Source organism: Atractosteus spatula, chromosome 3 (genome assembly GCF_055471065.1).
Source record: "Atractosteus spatula isolate fAtrSpa1 chromosome 3, fAtrSpa1.hap1, whole genome shotgun sequence".
Classification (NCBI taxonomy): domain Eukaryota; kingdom Metazoa; phylum Chordata; class Actinopteri; order Semionotiformes; family Lepisosteidae; genus Atractosteus; species Atractosteus spatula.
In genome coordinates, this window is record NC_142708.1 from 67415560 (window position 1) to 67439135 (window position 23576).

At 52.5% G+C, this 23576-nt stretch overlaps 1 protein-coding gene across 1 annotated transcript; it reads right to left on the reverse strand.

The window, feature by feature from the left end:
• Nucleotides 1-6678: 6678 nt before the first annotated feature.
• On the reverse strand, nucleotides 6679-22307 carry nyap1 (neuronal tyrosine phosphorylated phosphoinositide-3-kinase adaptor 1). The gene is made up of 6 exons (XM_088909817.1): nucleotides 22120-22307; nucleotides 11844-12205; nucleotides 9425-11206; nucleotides 8794-8988; nucleotides 8501-8601; nucleotides 6679-7117 (listed from the first exon to the last, which is right to left on the reverse strand). Exons 1-6 carry the CDS (start codon nucleotides 22305-22307, stop codon nucleotides 6707-6709), a joined length of 3039 nt encoding a protein of 1012 aa, XP_088765943.1. The 3' UTR covers nucleotides 6679-6706.
• Between the last annotated feature and the right edge of the window lie 1269 nt (nucleotides 22308-23576).

Consider the following 23576-nt stretch of genomic DNA (forward strand, 5'->3'; position numbering starts at 1 on the left):
CGAGGCTGCTAAGATTCCCACTGTTTTCGATGTCGCCTTCGTTGCGATCTGCTACACTTTATCAGTGACTCCGATCATTCGGAGCGGTCTTTGTGTCAGGGCAGACGTCGTTCCGCAATCGAGGCGTGCCGAGGCGCTGGGCTGGCGGTTTGCGACAGCCGACGCTCTGCAACGCACCCGCCTCTCCTGTTGTTCAAGGTGGCGCGACCGCCGGCGCAGCCGCGCCCTCTGCTGCCCGCTGGAGGGACTGCAGGGCTGGCGGGGTGGGGAGGGCTGGGTGGTTTAGCGCAAGCGGGTTCAGTGACCATCTCCGTAGACAGCGGCGTTTCCGTTCCTTACGAGCAGGGGCGTCTGAGATGAAGTAAATGTATAGACTATAATATACTGGACATAAACTCTCTGGTTCTGTATCTACTATGCAGGACATAAACTATATGGATCTGTACCCACTATACTACACTGGACATAAACTATCTGGACATGTACCTACTATATTATATTGGACATAAACTATCTGTACCTGCTATACTATACATGAACTATCTACTGCATTATACAGGACACAAACTCTGTACCTGTAGCTACTATACTATACTGGGCATGAACTATCTACTATACTATACTGGACATAAACTCTCTGTACCTGTACCTACTATACTATACTGGACATGAACTGTCTACTATACTATACTGGACATAAACTCTCTGTACCTACTATACTATACTGGACATGAACTCTCTGTACCTGTACCTACTATACTATACTGGACATGAACAGTCTACTATACTATACTGGACATAAACACTCTGTACCTACTATACTATACTGGACATGAACTCTCTGTACGTGTACCTACTATACTATACTGGACATGAACAGTCTACTATACTATACTGGACATAAACACTCTGTACCTACTATACTATACTGGACATAAATCTGTCCTCTTCTCTGGATGCAACCTTCAGTAAAATCCTAATGTACTGTATCAGGCACATAGGATTGGAAGGAAGGAGAAAGACAAGCTTAATTGAGTATTGTATAGTTTCCATTTTAATAGGCTGTGCACAGAATATTTTACAATACCAAAAAAAGCTAATTATTTTCTTTATACAGAAATCCATTGACATTTTGGCAACAAAACGCATCAACGTTTCATTCGGTATATTCTTACTGTTATGATCATCATTAATGTGTTAATAATCTTAATATTATTCATTCTGGTAGCTTTACAATCAACCCTATCAATATTATTGGATTTACACTTTCACCCTATCCCTCGTCGGAATAATCCCAATGCCATGCATATTCCCCATATTTCCCAGCTCGGATAGAATTCCAAAAGGGAGCGCGGACATGACATGGCCACGCCGTGACGACCCCCTGACAAGCAGGTTCCCAAGAATCTCCGTACGCCTGGACCGCCGCCTCTGTCCCGAGCTCACCGTGATCTCGCAGGTGTGTGTTGGGAAAGTGTGGCTGGATTCGCATCAGTGATCCCGCGCGGATAAATGATTGATGTTATGGGATAACACGGGCAATTGTGGACGTTATGATCAACTTAAAGGAGCCAGATAACCTAACAGGATGGCCTATGAATGCAGGTGCCACATGCAAACACCCTACAGACATGTATCTAAGGCCGTTGTTGAACCAGGTACCCTTGAACTGTAAGGTTAACTGTAACAGTTAACTGTCGTGCCACTGAATTCCTACTGTCATGGAGTAAAACTACATCTCGGAAATTGAGCATCTAAATGCAGACTGTTTGCCAGTGATAAATCAGTGTTTTACATTGGGTCTGTCTGGTCTGTATACAGTGATAATCCAGTGTTTTACATTGGGTATGTCTGGTCTCTATACAATGATAATACAGTGTCTTGCACCTGCGTTGCTTGTATACAGTGATATTCCAGAGTTCTGCTCTGGCTCTGCCTGTGTACAGTGATAATCCAGTGTTTTACAGTGTGTCTGACTGTATATACTGTAGTGATAATCCAGAATTTTACAGCGGCATTGCTTGTATACAGTTTGAATCCAGAGTTTTACTCCGGCTCTGCCCATACACAGTTATAATCCAATGTTTTACAGTGAGTCTGCCTGTATACAGTGATAATAAGGTGTTTTACACCTGTGTTGCTTGTATACAGTTATAATCCAGTGTTTTACACTGGCTCTGCCTGTATGCAGTGGTAATCTAGAATTTTACATTGTTGTAATTTACAGTGCTTTAAAATTTCATATCTGGCAGTGCAGGATAATTTAGGACAACTTCAGACAAACACTTGGATTACAGTCTTTTCTTTGACTCATTATACACAACAGTCTTCTTGCTGTATGTACAAAACTCTAAATACAATGTGCCAAATTGAGCTGCAAACCTCAAGACTTTAGACGCAGTTTGCTGAGTTTAAATACCAAATGTGAAACATTAAATCGTTTAGTTTCCAAACCAACTCTGGCCCACACTGAAACCACGCCCCGGTGCTGTTGGTCTGGCATGTGATTGCATTTCTTTCAGTCACACTGAGGACTGTTCACACATGTGGTCCATTCTGGGCAATTGATTTGTCTAGGTGACACTGGCAGGTTACTGCATTGATCGTCATGACAGCACAGCACAAAAGCCTGCCAGTTTTCTATTAGGCTATCTCTTTCAGAGACAGCCACACTGAGGAGCTCAGCTGTAGCGGCGATCAGCAGAATGGGCTGTGAACTGGTGAGTCAGCTGTTGTGAAAGCAGTGTTGTTGTAGAGTCGTTTGTGAATGTTATACTGTCGTTGCACTAGTGCCTGACTGATATTTTCAACTCTGGAGTACAAGAAAAGTGGAAAGAGATGAGCAAGTGGTGGAGGCTCTATTCTCCCTGCAGAGCAAGAGGCTGTGGTGCGGACAGGATGACCTGTCTTGTATTCGGCGCAGCATTCTGTGGAATCGGACCAATGGATGGATTGAGAAGGCCCTCCTATAAAGATCACTTTTGTTCCTTTTCATAGGAAAAAACGAAGAATAAGTGAAGGCCTTGAGATGTGATTGTGCAGGAAGAACAGATGTGTTTCTTCTCCAGTCACAGAATGAGTGTTTAACTCGAGAGGCCAACAGCAGATTCCTTCACAGGCCCTAGAAACGTGAGAGCCTTCTGGGCAGAATGTAATCGGTCGCGCTGTACGAGATGTGCTGGGACAGCAGCAGTGTAGTATCTGAGAGTGGTGTTGGAGCTTGAGCAATTCAACCCAGGCCTGCTTGTCTATCCAGATGCAGAAATGACATGTGTGGTCAGGAGCAACACATTTCGGTTGTGCACTGGTGATGTTCCTGCCTCCTTATTCTCCTTTTCCAAAGCCAACAGAAATTCTCTCCAGCCTGGAGGTGGACAGCATGCCCTTGTTCAAGCCCTGGGCGAAGCATGTGATGAGGTGGAGGGGGTGGAGAAGGATTTTTCTCCCATGCACATGAAGACATACAATGTGGTGTTGATGAGACTCAGAGGCCACGTGCAGAAGAAAAGGCAGATCAAAAATGAGTGACATCATGCTTTCTCATGTGGTTGTATGATTCATTAGCCAACAGCAATTCCTGTCTTCAAACAGGTCCATGGAGTGATCTGAGTGACAACATGACTTATGTACACTGCATATTGGAACATCTGATCTTTATCTGACAAGCCGTCTTCTTTTTTAAAATTCTGCTTTGGTTGAATCATTAAAATGTAACCTGCACGATGCCTACTGTTTTGATACAATTGTTGTTTTTTTTACCTGGTAAATTAAGTTGACTGAGTTAAGCACTCCCAGTTTGCTCTGCTTATAGACTTTTCTTGCTTGGTTGAATAGTTTAGCTCCTTGTATCAAGAGTTTCACATAAGACTGTGTACAATGGGTCAAAGCCTTTGGAATAAGCCAGTGTTTCATTTATGCAAATTGTGTCTAAAATCTAGCTACTTAATTTCAGGTTGACCTTCTCTTGAAGAAAAAGCACAAAAAAAGTCATCATGGCAACTAATCTGAGAATAAATCAAACAGGAACTGCTGAAAGTGCTTCATAATTACACATAGAACCCTACCCTGGTTTACACCCAACATCGACCACAATGCACTTGGAAAATCACCTCCTGTACTAGGAACATGAATCAAAGTAGCAGCAAAGATGTCAAAATAAATTCAGTAAAAATACAATTACTAATCACTCTTAAAGGAATAGAAAAAAGTACAATCAGAATTTAAAGGGATTCTGCATGGTGTTACTGTCAGTCTTCTGCCAGACTGGTTTCCCCACACTGGAAATAACTAGAAACAAAAAGGCATCTTTTCCTTCTCCATGGGCCCAGAGGGCTCGTCTGTTTCCAGCCGGAGAGTCTGGGACAGGAAGTGAAGATGGAGAGTCGGTGGGAGGGACACGGGCATGGGTGAGTGTGTGGAAGAGCTGTCCAGCCAGCAGCCACCTTCCTCCAGGTGCTCCAGTCCCTCTCCCAGTGGGACACCTGCTCTTGGCCCGACCACAACCACGGCTGCCAGGCCCCCTTGCAGCCAGGGACTGGGGCAGCATGGGATTGACAGTCCTGCAGCAGAGGTGCGACACCCCTCAGCCTCCAGCCCTGATCTCCACCAGGAGGCACATGTCACTCTCCTGTACCCAACTCATGCTTCTGCAGACAAGGTCTGGTGTTCGACTACACCAGGGCAGGCGTTTACACCAGTGTTTACACCAGTGTTTACACCCCCAGCTGGAGACAGCTGGAACATCTCGAGGTTGAGGGAGAAAGGCAAGGGGTCAAACAGAGATAAGAACAGTCCTGAACAAGAGGTGGCCGCTCAGCTCATCCAGCCCAGTAGGTGCTTAGAGGCAGAGTGATGGGGGAGGGAGATGGATAAAGGAAGAGAGGAGGTGCTCCAGCTTGGTGCTGGATAATGACATCGTCATTCATTGACAATCATGTGCAAGCAGAATCTGTATAAATGCAGGTGTATAAGTATATATAAACCTGACGGACACATAAAGGCAAGGAAACTTCCAGAACTCCTGATGAATGAATCCATCTGAGAGGCTTTTGACCCTGTTCCCTCTTCAGCTATCTGTCGTTTCGTAAACACAAGTCAGCAACGTTCTGCCTGGGCAGATGTGCGTGATTGGGCAGCAGGTCGGGCAGCAGGTCGGCCAGCTGTTTGCCTGTGTGTCTGGGGGAGGGGGCTGTGGTTGTGTGTGCGCAGTTCCCAGATCTGACACAGGGCTGCTTTTGGGCCGACCCACAGACAGGACATTCAAAGTCATTTTTCCTCCTGCAGTCTGGAGGGACGGGGTCCTGGGCCTGGCTGAGACCGGGAGAGAATCTCCCATCGGGAAAGGGAGGCGCTGGTGTTAGGCCCAGTAGGCCGCTCGGTGTGTGTGGAGTTTCGGGATGTGTCACAGAGACATCGAGCCCTAGTGTTCATATTAGTTTTTTGTAAACAGATTTTGGTGCCCCCATAGTACAGCTGGTTCTGGCTGCGAAGTAAAGTAACCTGGTCAAGGGGGTACCCCCCCATCTCTCCACCACCGGGGATATGAACCCACAGTCCTTCTGTCAGGAGCCCTGGGGTCCCGTAACAAGCTGCATCCAGGCGTACTGGAGGGGAGACACAGAATGAACACGCTCATCAGCGCTGCCGTGTCCCCCCGTCTGGGGAAGAGTGGACAAGCCTGGACTCAGATGGCTGCAGACCCAAGTCCTGGGTGAGGCACAGCAGTCGACAACACTCAGTCTGCTCCAGTAAAGTGCCCAGCTGTGTAAATGGATGTCAACAATAATAATAATGATAATAATAATAATCTGCTTACTTCCAGGTAATCAGATCTCTGGTGCAGCACCAAATGTGGACACTAGACTGGATTTTGGATTTGAGGCACCTAATGTGCTTTAAAAAGCCTTGTGAGGACAGAGTCAAAGAAAATGGTGCAGAATAGAGGCAGATCCCAACACGGCACTCCCCCACATCCTAATCCCACCCCCCATCCCCCCCAACCCTGGTTCCAATACTGTACTGGACAATGACCGAAACACTTCTATGTCTTTTAACTCGTTCGTTGGCTGAATAAACTCAACATTTGGCACACAGCGCCCTGACAACCTAGCATACCCCTTCATTCCACTCACGCGCCCACAGACCCCTTGCAGAAAGCAGTCAGCCCCTTCTCCCCAGCTTTCTCTCATGGCGCAACCTCAGCGTAGGCTGTAGGGGGCGCTATGGCAGCATGGGGGGGGGAGAAGAGCCCTTGTGTTGAACAAGAGATGGCACATGGAACACGGAGACTGACAGAGTGTCAGGACGCACGAGATCCAGAGAAAAACAAACATTCCCAGTGTTGCACTGCTTCCTGGTTGCTTTTGTACCTTTCCAAAGTTCTCTTCTGTCTAATTCCCCTCTCATACCTCTCTCGTAGCTCCCTCTGTTCTCCCACTCGCTCTCTCAGCTAATGTCTTCCTTCCTGCTGCATGCCCTGTCGTCTCTGGCAGGCCAGCCCTCTCCTCCACCCTTCTCCCTCTGTCCCTCCCTCTCTCATACAGCAGTGTCCCACAGCATAGCCTGTGATCTCTGGCAGGCCAGCCCTCTCCTCCACCCCTATCCCTCTGTCCCTCCCTCTCTCATACAGCAGTGTCCCACAGCATAGCCTGTGATCTCTGGCAGGCCAGCCCTCTCCTCCACCCTTCTCCTTCTATCCCTCTCTCTCTCAGATAGCAGTGTCCCACAACACAGCCTGTTGTCTCTGGCAAGGTGGGGTGCCAGTCTTTCGGGGCTCCGGGGTCTTTCGCCAGCTGGGCAGGATGGGCATGCTGTCCTGTTTGCACAGGCTCCTCTCCGGACGCCTATGGGCCTTGATTTCCTTGCACAGGCAGCGCTTCCTCTCGATCACCTCGAGCAGCTTCCCGTCGCGGGGCGGCTGGGTAGGAGGGGTGCCCCCCGTGGCTGGAGGCTGGCACTGCGGGAGGTGGAGGGGATGGTTCTGATACTGGAAGTGGGGGTGGGTGTGTAGATGCTGTGGCGCTTGGGGCTGCTGTGGTGGTGGTGGTTGCTGTTGTGGAGTGGTAGCGCCCCCACCGGAGGGAGTCTGGCACTGCGAGGATTGAGACAAGGGCTGGAGCTGGAGAGACAGAGAAAGGGGTAGATTGAGAAAGAAAACAAGAAAAGGAGTTTTTCTTGTTAATACAGTATTCAGAACATATTGTAAATATCATGTACATGTTCATAATGCCCTAACATATTGTTAATTAAGATTACTATAAAGAATTATTGCTTGAACGCCTTATAACACAAACAACAGCGGATAACAGTGGAAACTGCATGGACATGTATTTAAAACTGAGAACAAGATGCTGTTCTTCACACAAAGGATGTATGCTGGGAGAGTGGCACAAGCCAGTCAGCCATGTTATTGAAGCTGATACCCTGGCTTCTTTTAAGAACCATCTGGACGAGCTCCTCCAATCAGGACAAGAGGCAGTTCTTTACACAAACGGTGGCAGGAGAGTGGAACATGGGGGACAGATGGCCTCCTCTCCTCTGTAAGCTCTCATGTTCTGTCAGTTCACTTGTGACTTTGTGGTTGTTGACACTGTCAACAGTCAGGCAGAGAGGGGGGAGGGAGTGAGAGAGACTGACGCTCCCAAGGGAGAGACAAGGGCAGGAGACAAAGGAGAGAGAAGGAGAGCAGGGCTCAAACATTTTACAAACACTCAGTACCCAAGGAAGTTCTTTTCCTTGCCATTTTAAATAATCACAAATGCACAGCTTGCGCTCAATGTATATAATCTCTGGAGCTGGGTAACCATGTTTTCCAAAGCTGAAAACAAAACACTTGGGTTGGGGTGATGCTCTGGTAGTTATTCACAGACTTTTCACTTTCTGAAACCCAGGGGAACAGCCGTGAAGCCACCCTAAGGTGATACCTGGGTGATATGGACATGCTGCGTGTGTGGTGCAATGGCCCTGCCTGTAATACCACAACAAGACCACCAGAGGGCACCAGGGCTCTACCACAGCATAGTGCCGCTGCAGCAGCGCACAGGAAGGTCATAGACACAGACAGCCTGCAGTTTTGCCATTACAGAGGCTGACACCTGGCCAAGAGTCATGCTAGACCATGGAGGAGCTCTGGACTGCAGAGTTCATTCTGATGAGCAAACCTTATAAGCCAGATGCCAGTACCGGAAGCCGAAGTTCTGATTTATGCTGGCTCTTATCTGTGCTGTGTTGTTCTGATGTGATTTATGCTGTGCTGTTCTGATCGGTTCTGTGCTGGTCTGTACTCTCTTGTTTAGTTCTGATCTATGTTGTGCTGTTCTGTACTTTGTTGATCTGGTCTGATCAGTGCAGTGCTCGTCTTTACTCTGTTGTTCTGGTCTGATCTGCACTGTACGGCTCTGTACTCTGTTTTTCTGGTCTGATCCGTGCTGTGCTGGTCTGTACTCTCTTGTTTTGGTCCCTGCAGTGCTTTGTTGAGCTGTTCAGGAAGGAAGTGACTTACCTGGCCCAGGCTGTCCCTGGGGAGGCTGCACTGTCTCTGCACGTTTGTGGCTCCCTGCCTCACTCCTGAGGTGGAGGCCGAGCGCCCCAGTCGCCCCAGCTCTGTGAACACAGCCACAACGCTTACACAGTTAATACCTTCATTAATCCCTCTTTCCAAGGCTCTCTTCAGAAGGTGCAGCGCGGTAAATGAGGATGGGATGAAGTGTTTAGAAAACAGGTGGATGGACGAAACTCCTATGCAATCGGAGCAGTGTGTTTCAGTGCTGGGTTATTACTCTACTGAGCAGGTACCTCCATTGCGGTGACAGGCAGGGAAAGTCTGGCATGGCAAGGGCAGCCCCGAGCGCCCGAGCGCCCTCCCCGAGGACCCGTCTAGCCCCACCATCCGCACGGGGATCCCTGATTGGCCGAGAGGCTTCTCTTCCTTCTCCGTGTGGATCAGGGCATCGGTGCTGCCGTTCCACACTCTAGCGTCGTCCAGAGGCTCTGGGGGGAGAAGCAATGGAGGGAAGGGAGAGAGCGTCAGGACTTTAATATCTGGCACATCTACACCCCCAAACCCCACCAACCGCACACATTTCTCTTACTCCAGCGGTTCAACTGTCAAGCCGAGACTCACGAGAGCCTGAGCCGCGCTGGGCTGGGAAACCTCAAAGGACAACCGGGATCCTGCTGGGGGCTGTGCTGGTCGACCTGCAGGTGGCACTCTTCCCCCTGGACCAGAAATCTTCACATCCATTCGGATCTGCTTGCATTGCGTGTTCAGTCTCCCCCCCCCCCCACCACCACCGCCTCAGTTCCCAGCTTCCCCAGGCTCCTGTACTCCCTCCGGCACGGAGAACAGCTGGGAAGGAAAGTGCGAGTACAGGAGCATGGGCTCGGGATCTGGGGGCTCTCTGGGGTTCCCCGTGGGCACACTCACTCTCCGTGTCCCGGCTTCCGTGGCTGAAGGACATCTTCCTCTGTGGGGGCCAGCAGGGGCCTTCCTCCTCCCGGGCCCCCGCCACAGGGGGGTTCCCCGGCGCCGTGTCCGCCTGGGCCGCCGCCTGCGTCTGCGTCTGCGCCTGCGCCTGCCTCGCCAGCCCGCCGGCCTTGCCCACCGGCGCCCCCTGGGGGAAGGGGAGGGCGGCCGAGCTGCTCCTGGGCAGGGCGGAGGGGTGCGGCAGCGGGAGCGACGCCCCCCGCAGGCTGTCGTAGGCCGGGGGTCTCTTGAGGCCGGCCGAGGGGTAGGTCCAGAGCATGGGGCTGCAGCTCTCCGGGAGGCTGGCGTGCTGGGCCTGGTACAGGGGCAGCACCGGGCCCGGGTGCGGGTGCGGGGTCTGGCTGCGGCTGTGGAGGGTCCGAGAGGCGGGTGTGAGCGAGCGTCCCGGTGGGGGGGCCGAGGCCGAGCAGGAGGCAGAGGTAGTGGCCGCCGGGGCCGGGGCGGAGCCGGGAGTCGGGCTGCTCTGGGGGGCGGGCGCCGGCGGGCCGGACGGCGGATCGCGCTTGTCGGGCTTCAGGAAGGCCCGGTCCTTCTGCCCGGCGACAGGCAGCTGGGAGGGGCCCTGGGCCGCCGCGTGGGGCCCCAGCTTCATGCTGTGGGAGGTGGGGAGCTCCTTGTCAGGCTTGCGGTGGTGGTGGTGGTGGTGGTGGTGGAGGTGGTAGTGGGAGTAGTGGGCGGCGGACTGGGAAGACGGGGGCAGAGGGGTGGAGTGGCTCCGGGCTCTCAGGCCGGGGGCCGGGGCCAAGTGCGGCTGCTCCTTGCCCTCGGAGGGCTTCTCTCTCGCCTCCTGCTGGGCGCCACCACTGCCGCCGGCCGACGGCGCCTCCTTGCCCAGCTGCAGCTTCGGCAGCTTGGAGGACGAGGCGCCGGAGGAGCAGCTGCCGATCTGCCCCAGCGACGAGGGCGGCTGGGTGCTGACCGTGGCCAGCTTGGCCGAGGAGGAGGAGGAGGAGCAGGAGGCCGCCGCCAGGGCCTTGTGGTGGATGCCCACCCCGCTGGAGGCGGCGGCGGGCTGGGGGAAGGCCAGCAGCGGGGGCCGGTGCTGCAGCAGGTTGGGGAAGGGCGCCGGGATCTTGTCGGAGGGCTTGGAGAAGAGGAAAGGCGTGGAGGCGCGGGGGCCGGGAGGCAGGGGCAGGGAGGCGGAGACGGAGGAAGAGGAAGGGAGGGGGGCAGAGTGAGAGATGGAGACGGTGGCTTTCGGCTTGGAGGAGGAAGAGGAGGAGGAGGCGGCGGAGGAAAAGTGTGGGCCGGGGAGGGAGGAAGAGGAGGCAAGGACGGGGGTCGGGGTTTTAGCGGACGGGACTGGGAGCTGCTCGGGATTCAGGGGTGCCCGGTTTCGGGGCTCAGCCTCCTCAGGGAGGGGGTACTTCATCTCCTCGTAGATGGCCTCGCTCTGGTCCGAGTCCGAGTCCGGGGTGGTGGCTCCAGGGTGCGAGACAGGCGGCGGATTTTGGGGTTCCCTGTAAACATCCCCCACCATCTCGATATAGACAGGCTCCTCTTCCTCTTCCTGCTCCTCCTGCCCTCCCCCTCCAGCGGGGCTGCAGTCCGGGGCGGGTCGTGGAGGGGGGGGCGCCGCTGGGGGGGGCCCACGGGGCAGGGGGGGCGGCCGGATGGAGGGGTCCTCAAAGGACACAGAGAGCTGGGTGTTAGGGCTGCGCTTCGGCTTCAGAGGGGGGACCTTCCTTCCTGGGAGCTCCCCTGAGTCCGACTTCTTCAGAGCTGGAGACAGAGCAGGGAGAGACTGAGAGACCAACTGGCACACTGACAGACTGACACACAGATGCACTGACACATTGGCACACTGGCACACTGACAGACTGACACACTGGCACATTGGCACACTGACACATTGGCACACTGACACACAGATGCACTGACACATTGGCACACTGGCACACTGACAGACTGACACACTGGCACACTGGCACACTGACTGACACACTGACAGACTGACACACTGGCACGCTGACTGACACACTGACAGACTGACACACTGGCACATTGATGCACTGACACATTGGCACACTGGCACACTGATGCACTGACACATTGGCACACTGGCACACTGGCACACTGACTGACACACTGACAGACTGACACACTGGCACACTGGCACACTGACATACTGACACACTGGCACACTGGCACACTGACTGACAGACTGACACACTGCCACACTGGCACACTGACAGACTGACACACTGACACACTGACTGACACACTGGCAGACTGACTGACAGACTGACACACAATGATGCACTGACTGACTGGCACAGTTACAGCCTGACTGGCACACTGAGTGACTGGTGCTTGTAAAGACATTAATGGAATCGGACTCCCGGGCCTCCGGACTGACCTTGCTTCTTGTCGGAGTGTTTGGCGGGCGGCGGGGCGGGCGGGGGGTTTTCAGGAGGCCGGGGGTCCCCTGTGGAGCTCAAACGGGTGCTGGGGTGGCGTTTGGGCTTGGCAGGGGGACAACGGGAGGATGTGGGGTGCTGATGGCGCTCGGGGTCGGGCGGCGGGGGCTCCCCGTTCTCCACGCTGCTGCCCACGGAGTGGCAGGACTGCGAGCGGGGCGCCATGGCGCTGGCGCACGGCCGCGGGGACAGCTCCTGCGACGCCGGCATCGTCATGAAGCCCATCCGGAAGTGCCTGCGGAAGGAGGCCATGTCGCGCACCTTCCCCACCGTCACCGAGCCATCCTTACTGGCAGAGCTGCTGAGACAGAGAGGGAGAGACATCTGCTGTCGCCCACAGAGCAGGGGCTGCCGCAGGGCCGGACACTGCTGAAGCAGGACCGCAGCCCCCATCGCCAAGGCAAAACAAATACAGTTAACATGAAACAAAAATCTACAGACACTGACAAGACGGACACATCTCAAGATATTTACATACAAACAGATGGAGCATTATTGGGCAACACAGGCTCCTCAGGCTGTGACAGGAGAGCACATACTGGGCTGCCAGTTCAACCCTCTCCCCTCTCCCAGTAGGATTGGGACCCGTTGTGATTCTGGCAGGTGTGGGAACTCTGGGATTAGATTTGTAAATTTAGGGAAGAATGTTTCTCTAATCCCAGAGTATCTGTCACAGTGCAGCAGGAAGTGCACCTCTGTCTCTAGTTCTCCCCGCTGGCAGTGGGAGCACAGCCTGTCCTCTCTGGGCAGCCAGGTCTGCCTGTGTCGCCCAGTTTCTAAGGCCAGGCTGTGGTCACTGAGCCTGTACTTCGTCAGTGTCTGTTTCTTTTTGCTGTTACTTATGTTGGTCAAATATTCGGCTAGTGTGTATTGTCTGTTAAGGGTTCCGTAGCATTCCAGTTTATGTTGTGTTTGTGTGTGTGTCCCAGTGTGTGAGATATTGCTGTTTGATCTGTGCTGTGATGTGCTTGGGTCTGAGTTGTGGTGCTCTAGCAGTGCTGTCCTGAGGCTGGCTGGTGTCGGTGTGGCTCAGGTCAGTGAGCCTCAGGACCCGCTGGCTCAGGGGGCTCTTCTTTGGGCTCAGCTCTTGGCTCAGCAGGGCCTTGTGGTGGTAGGAGTTTTGGTCACTATTTTTTAGGCGTAGCCAATACTTTATTACCCTCTTCTGTATGTTTATTAATAATGGATATTGGCATAATTCGGCCCTGCATCCGTTGTTAGGTGTTTTTCTCTGCACACGGAGGATGTTTCTACAGATCTCCATATGCAGAGTTTCTATGGGGTGTTTGTCCCATTGAGTGTAATCCTGGTCTGAGAGGGGACCCCACACTTCACTGCCATATAGGGCAATGGGTTGGATATTGGAAAGCCTCCTTCTTATTGCGTAGAAAGCCCTGAGTGTCTTCTCAATCGGTGCCTTCACTGCCAGGTCAAAACTCCCAGATGTCAGACCGAGGTATGTGGAGCTGGATGTGTGCTTCAATGTGTTGTTGTTGAGTGTGAAGTGGTACTTGTTTCCCTGAAGTCTGACTTTCTTCTGGAAAACCATAACTCTGGTATTGTCCAAATTGACTGTCAGTACCCGAGTCTGACAGTACTGCTTTAGCAGTGCCAGGCTCTGCTGCAGCCCCTGTTCTGTGGGCGACAGCAGGACCAGGTCATCTGCATAGAGCAGGAAATCTAATACAGGTCCCATACCAGAAAAACAGTTTAAACTTAATCTGTGCTGAGAGAGAAGTAGAGAGAGGGTCAGAGAGGAAGAGAGAAGGGGAGATGAGCTGAACCGAGAGTCTTCATAGTATCTATAGATCTGATGGTGATGAGTGTGAATGTGAAGATACAGATGAGCTGGACTGAGTGTCTTTACAGTCTCTACAGATCTGATGGTGATGAGTGTGAATGTGAAGATACAGAAGAGCTGGACTGAGTGTCTTTACAGTCTCTACAGATCTGATGGTGATGAGTGTGAATGTGAAGATACAGAGGAGCTGGACTGAGTGTCTTTACAGTCTCTACAGATCTGATGGCGTTGAGTGTGAATGTGAAGATACAGATTGAGAGTCTTTGCGATATTACTGTTCTGTTGATAACTGAGTGTTAATGTGAATTTGCCGATGATCAGACTCAGTGTCTCTACAGTAGCTAAATGTGAATTTAGACAGTAGGCTAAGCAGCTGTTGTTTGCTCTAATAGTAGTACAATTGTGTATTTAATTACATTATTGTGATCTAGTCTGAAAGTGTGGCAGTAGGTCTTATTTACACTCTGTTACTCCCACACACTCCCTTCACTCTCCGTCGCTTGTTTCATAAACCTCCCACCCACTCTCTCTGTTTCTCTCGCACACGGGCAGGAAGCACACGGCCTCCCCTGTGAGCGCTGCAGCTCGGGGCCATGGTGAAGCAAGGTCGCCGCTCATCAGCGCATGTGGGCATGTCACCACGACCACTGTGGCTCCTGCCCCAGCCGCCCGACTCCCTCTGATGGTTCGGGTGGCCCATGGGTGGGTCCTGGAGGGCTTTGTTAGCCCCTAGCAGTTTGGCACGCCTTTCCATGGTCACATCACCTCCAGAACTAGCCACCCTACCTTCTCTGAGGCTCTGAGCGTCTCCTGCTCGCTGCTCAGGGTCGGCTCTGACACCCAATGCCTTCTGGGATTGCTGTTGTCTATCGCTTCTCTTCCTAGGTCTGTCCAGAGACCGGTTTGGCTCTCAGCGGGGTTCCTGTCTGCTGCTCCTGGACTGTCTCTCCCTCGCATTTGAGGGGTGCGCCTCTTTACCCACCTCTCTTCTGCGCTCAGCAAATTCTTTTTCCTTCTATCGACAGGCCTCCTTCTACTTTCTTAACCCCTGATGAGCCAGTGCCTGGAATTTATCATCCCCTCTCAGGGGAGAGTGGTCTTCCTCTATCCTCTGATCTGTCTGGGAGTTTGGGGAGAGAAAAGAATCTGCCACACTCTCTCACTGTGGTTGTCTCTTCCTCTGTTGGCACAGCTGTCAGTATCATCTCTGTCTGGTTCTGAAATTCCATTCTTTCCCCTCAGTACTGGGGTTTCCGATAGAACTGATCTGCAATCTGACCACTCCCCCACCAGCCCTGGTCCAGGACATCACTCTCACTCCTCTTCAACAGCTCCCCCACCAGCCCTGGTCCAGGACATCACTCTCACTCCTCTTCAACAGCTCCTCCACCAGCACAGGTCCAGGACATCACTCTCACTCCTCTTCAACAGCTCCTCCACCAGCACAGGTCCAGGACATCACTCTCCCTCCTCTTCAACAGCTCCTCCACCAGCACGGGTCCAGGACATGACTCTCCTTCCTCTTCAACAGCTCCCCCACCAGCCCTGGTCCAGGACATCACTCTCACTCCTCTTCAACAGCTCCTCCACCAGCACAGGTCCAGGACATCACTCTCACTCCTCTTCAACAGCTCCTCCACCAGCACAGGTCCAGGACATCACTCTCACTCCTCTTCAACAGCTCCTCCACCAGCACGGGTCCAGGACATGACTCTCCTTCCTCTTCAACAGCTCCTCCACCAGCCCTGGTCCACGACATCACTCTCACTCCTCTTCAACAGCTCCCCCACCAGCACAGGTCCAGGACATCACTCTCACTCCTCTTCAACAGCTCCTCCACCAGCCCTGGTCCAGGACATGACTCTCCTTCCTCTTCAACAGCTCCTCCACCAGCCCTGGTCCAGGACATCACTCTCACTCCTCTTCAACAGCTCCTCCACCAGCCCTGGTCCAGGACATCACTCTCACTCCTCTTCAACAGCTCCTCCACCAGCCCTGGTCCAGGACATCACTCTCACTCCTCTTCAACAGCTCCTCCACCAGCACGGGTCCAGGACATCACTCTCACTCCTCTTCAACAGCTCCTCCACCAGCACGGGTCCAGGCGTGACTCTCCTTCCTCTTCAACAGCTCCTCCACCAGCCCTGGTCCAGGACATCACTCTCACTCCTCTTCAACAGCTCCTCCACCAGCCCTGGTCCAGGACATCACTCTCACTCCTCTTCAACAGCTCCTCCACCAGCCCTGGTCCAGGACATCACTCTCACTCCTCTTCAACAGCTCCTCCACCAGCCCTGGTCCAGGACATCACTCTCACTCCTCTTCAACAGCTCCTCCACCAGCCCTGGTCCAGGACATCACTCTCACTCCTCTTCAACAGCTCCTCCACCAGCCCTGGTCCAGGACATCACTCTCACTCCTCTTCAACAGCTCCTCCACCAGCACGGGTCCAGGACATCACTCTCACTCCTCTTCAACAGCTCCTCCACCAGCCCTGGTCCAGGACATCACTCTCCTTCCTCTTCAACAGCTCCTCCACCAGCCCTGGTCCAGGACATCACTCTCACTCCTCTTCAACAGCTCCTCCACCAGCCCTGGTCCAGGACATCACTCTCACTCCTCTTCAACAGCTCCTCCACCAGCCCTGGTCCAGGACATCACTCTCACTCCTCTTCAACAGCTCCTCCACCAGCCCTGGTCCAGGACATCACTCTCACTCCTCTTCAACAGCTCCTCCACCAGCACGGGTCCAGGACATCACTCTCACTCCTCTTCAACAGCTCCTCCACCAGCCCTGGTCCAGGACATGACTCTCCTTCCTCTTCAACAGCTCCCCCACCAGCCCTGGACCAGGACATGACTCTCCTTCCTCTTCAACAGCTCCCCCACCAGCACGGGTCCAGGACATCACTCTCACTCCTCTTCAACAGCTCCTCCACCAGCACGGGTCCAGGACATCACTCTCACTCCTCTTCAACAGCTCCTCCACCAGCACGGGTCCAGGACATCACTCTCAGTCCTCTTCAACAGCTCCTCCACCAGCCCTGGTCCAGGACATGACTCTCCTTCCTCTTCAACAGCTCCTCCACCAGCCCTGGTCCAGGACATCACTCTCACTCCTCTTCAACAGCTCCCCCACCAGCCCTGGTCCAGGACATCACTCTCACTCCTCTTCAACAGCTCCCCCACCAGCCCTGGTCCAGGACATCACTCTCACTCCTCTTCAACAGCTCCTCCACCAGCCCTGGTCCAGGACATCACTCTCACTCCTCTTCAACAGCTCCTCCACCAGCCCTGGTCCAGGACATCACTCTCACTCCTCTTCAACAGCTCCTCCACCAGCCCTGGTCCAGGACATCACTCTCACTCCTCTTCAACAGCTCCTCCACCAGCCCTGGTCCAGAACATCACTCTCACTCCTCTTCAACAGCTCCTCCACCAGCACAGGTCCAGAACATGACTCTCACTCCTCTTCAACAGCTCCTCCACCAGCCCTGGTCCAGGACATCACTCTCACTCCTCTTCAACAGCTCCTCCACCAGCCCTGGTCCAGGACATCACTCTCACTCCTCTTCAACAGCTCCTCCACCAGCCCTGGTCCAGGACATCACTCTCACTCCTCTTCAACAGCTCCTCCACCAGCCCTGGTCCAGAACATGACTCTCCTTCCTCTTCAACAGCTCTCCACACAGAGCAGCTTTTTTACAATGGCTCTCCATTCACCCAGTCAGTAATTAAATATTTATTGGCCTCCAAACGGTTGGTCTGCATATTTTTTCTGCCTCTCTATTTACCCCCCCCCCCCCTCCACTACACACACAGATCTCCCAAGCAGCACCATTCAGATACTGGCAGGCGTCCCAGCTATCACCATGGTTACCAGCCTGTGCAGCAGGTCTGGAGATGTGTGATTGACAGGGACACAGAGACAGAGATAGACAGAGAGACAGAGACAGACAGAAACACAGCGACTGACAGAGAGGGAGACGGAGACAGAGGCACAGAAAACAGAGACAGACTGGGACGTGAGGAATATGTAGACGGACAGGGACACACAGATGGACAAACACAGACACTCCCACAGAAAGACAGACACCTAGGCACACAAAAACACTGATGGACAGGGTAAGACAGACACATTGACAAAGGCGCATACCAGCACAGTCTATCTCCCTTTCACCTCCTCTCTCCCTGATATGGGATTAGTAATACGTTATCCTGCGTGTTGTGTGTGTGTGCCTCTAAAATAAACAATGCAAGAAATGAAAGAGAGGGCGAGAACGAAAAGGATGAATGAATGGGGCTGTAATCCTCCGTGGGCCGCAGGGCGTGGGAGGGGAGAGATGTTTACTCCTCTTCTTTTTGGACAATCGCTTTGCGTGGGCGTCAGCGAGTGCAGTGGTGTGGGTGGCAAGCCTGCAACGTCTCTGCAGGCACAGAGATGTGCCTTCCTGTCCCGAGACCAACTTTAACACAGTGAACCTGGGAGACTCAGGCAGGAGGAGATGCCAGGAGGCTTTTCTGGTAGGTTCAACCACATTGGAATAATAATAATAATAATAATAAGAGTGCAGGTTGACCCTACAGTACAGACTGACCTACAGTACAGACTGATCCTACAGTGCAGACTGACCTACAGTACAGACTGATCCTACAGTGCAGACTGACCTACAGTACATACTGATCCTACAGTACAGACTGACCTACAGTACAGACTGATCCTACAGTGCAGACTGATCTATAGTACAGACTGATCTTACAGTACGTACTGACCTACAGTACAGACTGATCTTACAGTACATAATGACCTACAGTACAGACTGATCCTATAGTACAGACTGAGCTATAGTACATACCGATCTTACAGTACAGACTGACCTACAGTACAGACTGATCCTACAGTGCAGACTGAGCTATAGTACAGACTGATCTTACAGTACAGACTGACCTACAGTACAGACTGATCCTAGAGTACAGACTGACCTACAGTGCAGACTGATCCTAAAGTAAAGACTGATCCTACAGTACAGACTGACCTACAGTACAGATTGACCTACAGTACAGACTGACCCTAAAGTAAAGACTGGCCCTACAGTACAGACTGACCTACAGTACAGACTGATCCTAAAGTAAAGACTGGCCCTACAGTACAGACTGACCTACAGTACAGACTGATCCTAAAGTGAAGACTGGCCCTACAGTACAACCTTGGCTTGCGCCGGAGGGGTGGAGTGTGTGAGCTGCCAGCGTTGTCAGCAAGGTCTCGGATCATGAGAAACAGCCCAGACGCATGGTCTCAGGACTGAGATGGGGAAACAGGAGGAGCTATTTTACACCAGAGTCTGGTACAAGCCTGATGGCATTATTGAAGCCCCTTCTCCGAGTCACTGCAGAAATGTCTCAGGATGAGATCTTTGATGAACTGGTGAACTACTGAACCACTAAATGGGCAAGATGGGCTGTCTGCAGTCTTTCTAAAGTTCTTGTGACTTCACAAGTCCTGGGACGTTTCCTGGCCAGAATGGATTAAGAAGGGGTTAGTGGTTCAGCCAGGCAGGCAGCTCTCTCGGACTGCAAATAATAATAATAATAATAATAATAATAATAATAATAATAATAATAATAATAACAGCCATAGTGCACCAGTACGCTCCCCACACACCAGCTCTCAGTGGGGAGGAGAACAGAGGGATGAAGCCAGTTCATAGATGAGGATTATTAGGAGTCCATGATTGGTAAAGGTAACATCCCTACTTTTTTCGAGAAAGCCCCTGGGATTTTTAATGAGCAAAGAGAGTCAGGACCTCGGTTTTACGCCTTTTTACAGTATAGTGTCCCTGTCACTATGCTGGGGGGCATTAGGACCCACACAGACCGCAGGGTGAGCGCCCCCCTGCTGGCCCTATGTCACGAGATGTCACGAGCCGGACCCTGACCAGGAGTCTCCAAACAGCAGCACACAGAAAGCAAAGCCCTTGGGTACAGCAGGGATGAGCTGTTCAGAAGCCACCTTCTCTCAGCTTTGGTCAAATCAGCCTCTCCTGTGGGCCAGCAGTGATGTCAGTGCGAGACGTGCCCAGCTCCTCCAATCGACTCTCGCTCCCCTGCGCATCGCAGTGGGGCTCTCTGTGCTCACTGAGGAGACTGGCTCTGGCAGGAGGAGCCCATCCGCCCTCATTCTCACTCCGTACTGGTTTGGGAATCATAGCAGGCAACCTGTACCCATCGGGTCCGGGAATCACAGTGAGCGGTTCTGTACTGGGCGGGTCCAGGAGTCACAGCAGGTGGTTCGTTACCGAGCAGGTCTAGGCATCACAGCAGGCAGTTCGGTACTGGGTGGCTCCTTGAATCACAGCAGGTGGTTCTGTACCGGTTGGACCCAGGAGTCACAGCAGGAGGTCCAATATCCATCAGGTTCAGTAATCACAGCAGGTACCCAGTGGGTACAGGAGTCACAACGGGCTGTTCTGTTCGAGGCAGGACCAGGAGATACAGCAGGCAGTTCTGAACTGGGCGGGTCCATAATTAAAACTCTTTTTAAAAGTCATTCAAGGCAGCAAAAGCAGAAGAACTGGGGGAGGGAGGATAAGAGGACAAATCAGCATTCGCATGTCTTCACCGTGAAGCCCAAGAGCGTGAAGCTGTGGTGGAGGACGTGGGCGGCAGCCAGCCAATCTCTGAACCATGTGGATCCAATAGGGGTACCATCCTTCCCAGTACACTGGCCATCTCCCTCACTCCTCCTCCTCTTCCTCCGCTCCTGAGATCCTTTTCCTCCTCATCCCCGGTTCTCAATTCAGTGGCAGAGGAGCTACGCCGATACCCAGCAGGGAGAAACGGGACAGGACAGGACAGGGGGAGGGAAAGCCATTCTGGCCCGTTCCCCTGCTCCCCCCCTGGCAGCACCGGCGCCCAGGGGTCTGGGGCGTCCCAATTTTAGCTCCAGCCGTGGGTGACTCTATTCTGAAGCAACCACAGACGTACTCCTGAGTTCCGCCTTGTCACGTTCGTAGACCCCTCCTCTTAAGGACGCTCCTTGTTTTCCACTCATCACCCGCACCTGCTCCCTGTTCTAACCCCCTTTCAGTTCTCCTTAAAAGCCAGGTGCTCACTTTATTCGGGGCTCTGCATTTGATCTCCGTATCGTGCGAGTCCGGGACCTGGAAGCGCCTGGTCCCGTTAAGGTTTAATTCTCTGTTCCTGTTCCTGTCTCCCACCGGTTCCGATCCGGTTCCCGTTTTTAAATCTTGTTTGTCTTGGATGGACCGCCCGGTTTTGGACTTTTGCTTTCGTTTAGATTCCCCTTTGGATTTTCTCCCGGATTGTTTGACTCGGCCACACCTCCCCCGAACACCAGTGCAGCAAGGACACGCCCCCTGTTTTCATCCCCGTATCCTGCATGATCTTTTCCCCGTGTTTCTTCACTTTTCCCTGGATCGTGTCGTCCGCAGAAGGTCTGAAAGAACTGTTCGTTACACGCCTCAGGACTGAACAAGAGCCTTCTTGTCACCGCAGCTGCAGGACAGGGCTGTGAACCGATCGACTGGCTTTGTTTTACCTCTGTTTCTCACGGGTGGTGTCATGATTTACTCAAGTGTGCCTGAACCGTGACGTTACTGCGCGTGTCGTGCTTTAGACGCCCCTCAGACACCGGTCAGCGCCGACTCCAGCAGCACGGCGCCACTCCCTGCTCTGAGCAGGTTCGCCCCAACGTTCTCGACCTCTGATGAAAGAGCTGTTTCCCGACAGCGAGAGGGAGAGAGACAGAGGTAGAGAAGGACAGAGAGAGGGAGAGGCAGGGAAAGAGGGACAGGGTGGTAGAGAAGGAGGAGAGTTTGAGGAAGAGAAGGAGAGAAATGGAGGAGGATAGAGAGGTAGAGTGGGAGAAACAGGGAGTGAGAGGGAAGGGGAGACGGAGTGCGGGAAGGAGAAAATGAGAGTGAGACTGAGGGAGAGGAGGAGGTGGATGTGCTGGGGATGGAAGAATGAGAGAGAGCGAAGGAGAGGAGAGACCAGCAGACAGCCCCAGGGCTCACTTCCTGGACAGGACACCTATCTCTCTGGCATGGCCTGGGAGTCCTTTCCATGCTGGAGCTCGACGCAGGGCGATTGGTGATGCAGATGCCGGAAATACAGCCCTGCAGACTGGAGACCCCAACACAAGCACCCGCTGTCCCTCTCTGATCACTTCCTCTCCACCGTTCCTCCCGTTCTCTTTCCTTTCTCCCGCTCTCCTATTCCCCTCCTCTTCCTGTTCTCCATTCCTTCTTATTCTCCCCTTCTCCCTTTCCGTCCCTCCCTATCTCATCACTCCCTCTCCCTTCTCCTGTTGCCTCTACTCTCCGCGCCTCATATTCGCTTTCTCCTCTCCCTTTCTCCCTCCCATTGCTGGCTCTCCCCCTTTTTTTTCTCACCTTTTCTTGGCGTTGTTATTATCCGTGTCTCTGTGTCTCCAGTCCAATCGGCTCTTGCGGTACAGGAGGTTCATGTCGCCGTGTCGACCTTCTGGACCAATTACAGCGCAGTGCAGCCGGCTGCCCCGCCTCTCGATGTCACGCAGGAAGTTTTCAACCACCACATCCTGGGTGGGGCCAGAGCTCATCTTACAAGGGGTGAACCAATGAGAAAAGAGGGGAGAGGGGCAGAAACTACCCCGTTTCAGGAACCTGTGGAAGAAAGATATCAAATAAACTTCATTTTTCGTGGGTGATGTTTTTGTTATAAACACTCTTTTTTATGGAATGCGTTTATTATTCCTCAAGAAATTGTCTTCTCTAGTTTCTACATCACCAATCAACACTAGCAAATTGATACAAACTGTGTAAGAACACTGATTTAACTACACAGCCACACTGTTATACCGATACACTGCAGCACAGTCTCACAAATACACTGTACTGTACTGCTGTAACAGCACTGTTCTCCTGTACTGGGACTGTAGCCCCTATTGTAACAGGAAGTTACAATATTGCAGACAGGAAGTGACTTTTCTCTGCTGAGGGAATGGAATCAGCCACTCATAGCTGTGCTGTCTGTATTGCGTTTTGATACATTGATCACTGATTTACTCTGTTGTACAGCACTGTGTGTTATTGCAATCTACTCTGTTACACTGTACTGTTACTAGAATCCACACTATTGCACTGTACTGTGTTGCTCTAATCCACTCTCTTATGCTGTCCTGTGTGCTACTATAATCCACTCTGTTACACTGTCCTGTGTATTACTGTTGTTCACTCTGTTACCCTGTACTGTGTTACCGTAGTCCACTCTGTTACACTTTACTGTGTGTTACTGTAACCCACTCTGTTAAGTTGTCCTGTGTTTAACTATAATCCACTCTATCACACTGTCCTGTGTGTTAGTGCTGCCCACTGTTACACTGTGCTGTGTGTTACTGCTGTCTAATCTGTTACACTGTACTGTGTTTTACTGTAAGCCACTCAGTTACATTGTCCCGTGTGTTACTGCTGTCCAGTCTCTTATACTGTCCTGAATGTTACTGCTGTCCACTGTTACACTGTGCTGTGTGTTACTGCAGTCCACTCTGTTACACCCAAAGAAGGCTCCACAGCCAAAATGTTGTGTTTTCAGCATGGAATAAACCTTTACTTGTTCCTTTGCACTCTGTAACACTATACTGTGTGTTACTGTAACCCACTCTATTACGGTGTCCTGCCTGTTACTGTAGTCTACCCTGTTACACTGTGTGTCACTGTATCACATGATTTTCACCATGCTTCTGTGCACTGTTGTCTGCTGCAGTATCCTGTACTGCAGTGAGAACTGGGTTAAGAGTCGAGAGTGGCTGTGCTCATTGGTCCATGATTTCATTCTGCACATCCGGCAATTTCTTCGCACTGCTCTGCAA